Here is a 6,010-nt window from a genome sequence, read left to right as displayed (position 1 = left end):
TGTGTGTGTGTGTGTGTGTGTGTGTGTGTGTGTGTGTGTTCATATGCATGCTCTGATAGTCATGAGATTGGAAGCAATCTCAAAGTAAGCAAATATCTACAAATGTGAGAAGCAACATGTGGATAGAGACAGGATGATAACATCTGTGCTTGTTTCAAATGCTCTTCTGAGTCAGTAAAGTAACTTCTGGTAAAACTGGAAAATCCCTTTCCCATACTATATTTTCTATCTTGTTCAACAAACACAGAGCAAAGCTCTTTGTTAGGAAAAGACATAGGGGCAGATCAGACACAACAGAGACAGGAATCACAAACTACAAACAGATGAAAGGAAAATGTAGAATTCAAATTTGGACTCACTCTTGGACTAAACTATTCTTTTTATAAAGTCTCTTTCTTCATTGTTGACGTGGCATTGATGCCAAGGCCCACCCCTATCTGAGGACTTATAAGCAGCAAATTGTGGTAGTGAAGGGAAAGATGTTTTCAATGGTTTGACCTCTACTCAAGTGTCCATGCTCCAGAAACAAATCCTAATCCTTGCTCCTGTAAACAATCCTAATGCAGCAGACTGGGTCACTACCCAGGCATGAAACCAGAGTGCAAGGTTAGATGGACAGCAGAAGGGGATGAGCAGGAATGGAGTGGAAAAGAGACAAGAGAGGGTAACTGTTATAGACATATACTACGTACTTGTATGAAATGGCATAATTATATAATTAGTATATGCTAATGAAACACTCAAATAAGTTTTAGAAAAGTGAAGCCAAGCCACTCAAACAAGAACATACATGTGAAATATGTCATTAAATCAATCAATTAGTCATAAAATCAATAAAAATGTTTCCGTATTCACCACAAATAAAACAGGAAGCAAAGTATATGAATGGTATCAGTATATAATGTAAAAGAGTATATTCAATTCTGAAAAATAAGTGTTGCCATACTTTAATAAATCTTCCCTGGAACTACTTAACTGCCCTGCATTGATACGGGGTGCGGGGGGGGGGGGGGGGGGGGGGGCAGGAGATCTGAGCCACTGCGTTTTATTGCCCTTTCCCTCAGGAGGCGGGAATGGTAAACTGTGTGAAGCTACAAACTACACTCTCCATTAGTGTGGTGGTTTGCATGAGAATGGCCCCCAAAGACTCTGATTTGAATGCTTGGTCATCAAGGAGTGGCATTACTTGAGAAGGATTAGGAGGTGTGGCTTTGTTGGAGTAGGTGTGGCTTTATTAGAGGAAGTGTGTCACTAGAGGTAGGCTTTGTAGTTTCAACAGCCCAAGCCAGGCCCAGTGTCTCTATCTTCCTACGGCCTGAGCATCTAGACATGGAATTCTCAGCTATTTCTCCAGCACCCTATCTGTCTCCATGGACCACTATGCTTTTTAACATGACACTACACTAGACCCCTGAAACTCTGAGCAAGAACCAATTAGATGCTTTCTTTGAAAAGAATTCCCATGGTCAGGGTGTCTCTTTACAGCAACAGAACACTGACAATAGAGCAAGATATTCTTAATGGAATACAGTCTCTAGTGATTAATTTCATGGGACCATGGGCTGAGTTTTGCAGATCAAAGAACCTCCTCTGTAATTTTATCCTCCTATTTTAAAGAAGGTTTTTTAATGGCTGGTTGTGGCAAATTTAGCATCTTTTCTTTTTCTCTAAAGTCACACGGTGATTTGGCTCACATAGTGTGAGGATACTTTGATAAGCCTATAAGAAGTTTTATTTGGAATTTTCAAGCAATAAGCAGATTAAAAGGACATGAATGCCCACCAGAACTATGCATCAGCTTCTCCATTCTCTTGTGGAGAGTTTATGAGGCTGCTTCTAGAAACCTGGCAGGAATTTGACATTGGGCCAGGACAAGGAAGTAGGTTTTAGGCAGGAATTTGATAATGGGCCAGGACATGAAAGTAAGCTCAGGCAGGAATCTGATTTTAGGTTAGAACAAAGAAGTAGGCTTCAGGCAAGAATTTGACTTTGGACTTGGACAGGGAAGTAGGCTCAGATATCTTGGTCATCCTGATAAGCCCCTTAGAAACAGTGATCAGGGGATTTTGTTTATTGTCTTGCTTGTTTCTTGTCTATTTGTATTTAGTGCCTTGCTAGTTCCTTAACCTAGAACTGACCTTATTACTTACATGTAAGTAAAATGATATGAAAGCATTGTAGGAAAAAATAAACCCACTTCAGCCTCAGAAGAGGCTGGAGTCATGCTACGGTACTGTCTAATTGTCTTTTTCTTTTTAATCCCCACTCTCCCCGCCCCGCCCACCAGAAAATCCTTGACTGACTAAACTGGCTTGGTCATTCTCTTTTTTTTTTTTTTTTAAAGATTTATTTATTTTATGTGTATGAGTACACTGTAGCTGTACAAATGGCCATGAACATGTGGGTGCTGGGAATTGAACTCAGGACCTCTCCTCGCTCCAGCCCTGCTCGCTCTGGTGTAATATACTGTAGCTGTCTTCAGACGCACCAGAAGAGGGCATTAGATCTCATCACAGATGGTTGTGAACCACCATGTGGTTGCTGGGATCCGAACTCAGGACCTTCGGAAGAACAGTCAGTGCTCTTACCCGCTGAGCCATCTCGCCAGCCCTGGTCATTCTCTAGTACTATATACACCATTAAATGGGAAGCAGAAGCAGGATCTTCCAAATATGTTACTACTACTACTATTACTATGACTACTACTAATACTACAATACTACTACTACTGAAAGACCCCGAAGCTCAGGAGACCCTCACTCAAGTCTTGGGATGACACAACCACCCAATAACTCATGAGAGACCGATCTTGCTGCAAGTGCACGAGGTTTATTTTGGGATAGGCCGGTACTGGGGTCGAACCCGTAACCTTGCAGGCCAGAGGGGTTCAACCCAGAGTACAAGGAGTAAGTGGTATTTAAAGGTAAAAACGACAAACCAGGAGGAGTGAGGGGGAATTCTAACCCAAGGTATTCAGTCAGTTAGGGAGGGGAACATATTCATTCTAGGAATGTAAACCAGTAGACCTTCATTCCTAGTTCCGCCCTCATTGTCAATCAGTCAGGAGGGGCAGGTCTTGGGAACCAGAGCCCTGAGGCTCTGAGTTAACCAGGTTCCTGGAACTGGCTAGTCTACATTCTTGGCTGGTTACACTGGTTTTCTATGCCCTTTTAGGTAAAGGTTATACATTATACATTATACATTTCTACTGATACATTTCTAATAAATGCTCTAATTTTAAAATTCTAAAATTCTCTAGCATTTCACTACTACTACTACTACTACTACTACTATTACTACTACTACTACTACTAATAATAATAATAATAATAATAATAATAATAATAATAATGTTAGTTTTTATAGGCTGCTATTATTTTACTGTTATCTAGTTAAGCTAACTCTTATTCTCCAAAACTTGGACTAGACAAAGACAATTCACTAAATTCATTTTTTCACTCATTCAAAAACCCAGTGTACATGCTGTACACTGACACAAGACCAGTTAGCTGCTATAACACCTATCTCACACAAGTTCCCTCAATAAAAGAACAAAAGATGCTCAAGTCTTTCCAGAAGGTAAACTGAATTATTAGGACAAAAATGATATCTAGACTTACAATATGCTATGAATTGTATTGAATTTTTGGCTTTTCTTGAGACATTGTAATGAGTAATTTATGTCAATCTGACTAGATTTGAAGACTAGCTAGAAAAGTGATTAAGCATTATTTGTGGGTATATCAGTGAGGTTTTCTCCAGGGGAGTTTGGTGTACAGATCTCAGTAGACTAAGTGGAGATAATCTATCTTCAGCGTAGGGAAGGTGCCATTCAATTAGATCGGGGTCCAGATAGGAAGACAACAGAGAGTTTAACCCTAGGAATTCAGGAACACACTTTTGCCCTTTGAAACAGAAATCACCAGCTTCATGGCTCTCCCAGCCCAAATCCCACAATGGGAGACTCTCGACACTTAAGCTAAGCAATATTATCAACATTCCAGGATCTATTTTTCAAACATCCTGACCTCCATAACAACGGGAACCAATATCCATACTTGAGTCTCACTTCACTCATACGCTGACCCATGAATCTATCCTACTGGACCTCCCTAGAAAGCTCTAATGAACACAAACAGTACTAACAGAGGTTAGCAAACCTCTTCTTCCATAGCACTGCTTTCCTGGAGGCACATACTCATAGGTAACGTTGTCTCTTTCTGCCTATTAATCAACCTGTACTCTGTATGAAGGATGAATGAATATAGGGCTTCTTGAATAAGTAGTGCCTCTTCTCCAGTCCACTCTGTCCACAGAGGTGGTTCTCAAGCTGTGGGACATAAACCTTTTGGGGACCACATATCAAATATCCTGCATATCATATATTTACACTATATTACAGTAGCAAAATTATAGTTATGAAGTTGTAGTGAAATAATTTTAAGATTGGGGTTCGCCACAACACGAGGAACTCTATTAGGGGTTCCCAGCATTAGGAAGGTTGAGAAGTTCTGTTCTGTAAAAAGCAGCTCCCTGTAGCAAACACATATTCTGCTCTGTTGTATATGCAATGAAGCTGATGGCAGTGAGGTGTGCATTTGGGGGAAGCCTGTATCTACAGATTGGGAATGGACAAAGCTTGTCTAATTTCTCCATACTCTCTCAATGAAAAGAAGAAAAAGAAGCAGTTCATGTGTTTGTTAACCATATTATAAATACATACACGTGAAAATTCCAGAGAATGAATGATTTTGAACCTTTGAACTTTTCCTAAATTTTTAAAAATTAACAGATTTTATAAGTTAACTCTAAAAAGAGAAAGAACAAAAGAGAAAGAAGCAAGTTCAGCATTTAGCAAAGAAGACCCCTTGGAGCCACTCTGTGCCAACGCTCAACCACAAACCAAAAACGTGGAACGTGGAGATCACTAAACCTTAGTTTGATAAATTGTTTCCCTGTTAATTAATATTAATTAATATTTCTAAAGGAGCATAATATATACAGTGAACTATTAATTTACAAAATTGTCAAATGCCGAAACCATAATTAAACTGCACTCTTGCTATAGTTTGAAACTAAGTGTATATCCCTGCCATCTACAAACATCTTACTTCCATGCAAGATTCCTTTCCAGTTTTAGCATTTGACAATTCTCTAATTTTTCTGAAAACTTTACAATCCACCAAGCTTCCTATCACAAAATATAAATATAGTTGAAGTAAAAACTAATTAATATTTCTACATTTATAACAAGTATCACATAATCTATAAATAATAATCATCCTATAAAATGCAATTTATCTTTAACCTATTCATACACAGTTTACTTCCCGAAAAACATTTTTCCACCATCATTGCATTTCAGTTACCTCTAAATTATCACAACAAATACAATAGAGAGACGTAAACAATGATAATTACCTATTGGGAGACTCCTGGCTCAATGAGGAAACTGAATCAGAGCCCTCAACTGGAGTGGGGATCCTTTCTGATAGCAAGCTTGTCTAAAAGAAAATAACGGATTAGTTCATTTCTCTGCTTTTCTGACCAATAACACTATTCACAAAATTTCTAATGCTATAGTTCTGTTTTTAATCCTTGATCTACTTTAACTCAATTGCTTTCAAAATTAAATTATCTGCCTGGATGAAATTGAAAGACTTAGCAATCCACTGGTCTGCATATGGCTGCTGCTGCATTGTGTCCTTGATGTTTTAACCTCCACAGAAGAAGGAGAGCCTATGGAAAGAAAGTTCAGCCTTCCAGTCTCTCCCAGTTGGTGTCCTGAGAAGACCTTGGACACAAGCTCTGCAGCCAGTCCCACAACCCCCAGAGGAAGCTCCCATGTGCTCCGACACTCTCAGGATCAGAGGTGAGGAGGAACCAACATCCATCCCAAAACCAGAAGTAATTGGGACCTGTTGGACTAGGAACACAGGAATTCTGTTGGGAGCCGTGAATCTTGAGAGGCATTCGCCATGGCAAGATGGCGCCTACTTCCACTGTTAAC

General features: G+C 39.5%; 1 protein-coding gene across 2 annotated transcripts in view; it reads right to left on the bottom strand.

Moving 5' to 3' along the window:
• Positions 1–6,010, bottom strand: part of Tbc1d32 (TBC1 domain family member 32) — a 223,553-nt gene that overhangs the window by 135,013 nt on the left and 82,530 nt on the right. For both annotated transcript variants that reach the window (XM_031348714.1, XM_031348713.1), the window contains exon 17: positions 5,422–5,504. In XM_031348714.1, the coding sequence (XP_031204574.1) occupies positions 5,422–5,504 (83 nt within the window). The remainder of the gene's footprint in view (positions 1–5,421; positions 5,505–6,010) is intronic.

The sequence above is a fragment of the Mastomys coucha genome, unplaced genomic scaffold (assembly GCF_008632895.1).
Source record: "Mastomys coucha isolate ucsf_1 unplaced genomic scaffold, UCSF_Mcou_1 pScaffold3, whole genome shotgun sequence".
Taxonomy (NCBI): domain Eukaryota; kingdom Metazoa; phylum Chordata; class Mammalia; order Rodentia; family Muridae; genus Mastomys; species Mastomys coucha.
This window is presented reverse-complemented; position numbering and strand designations above follow the sequence as displayed.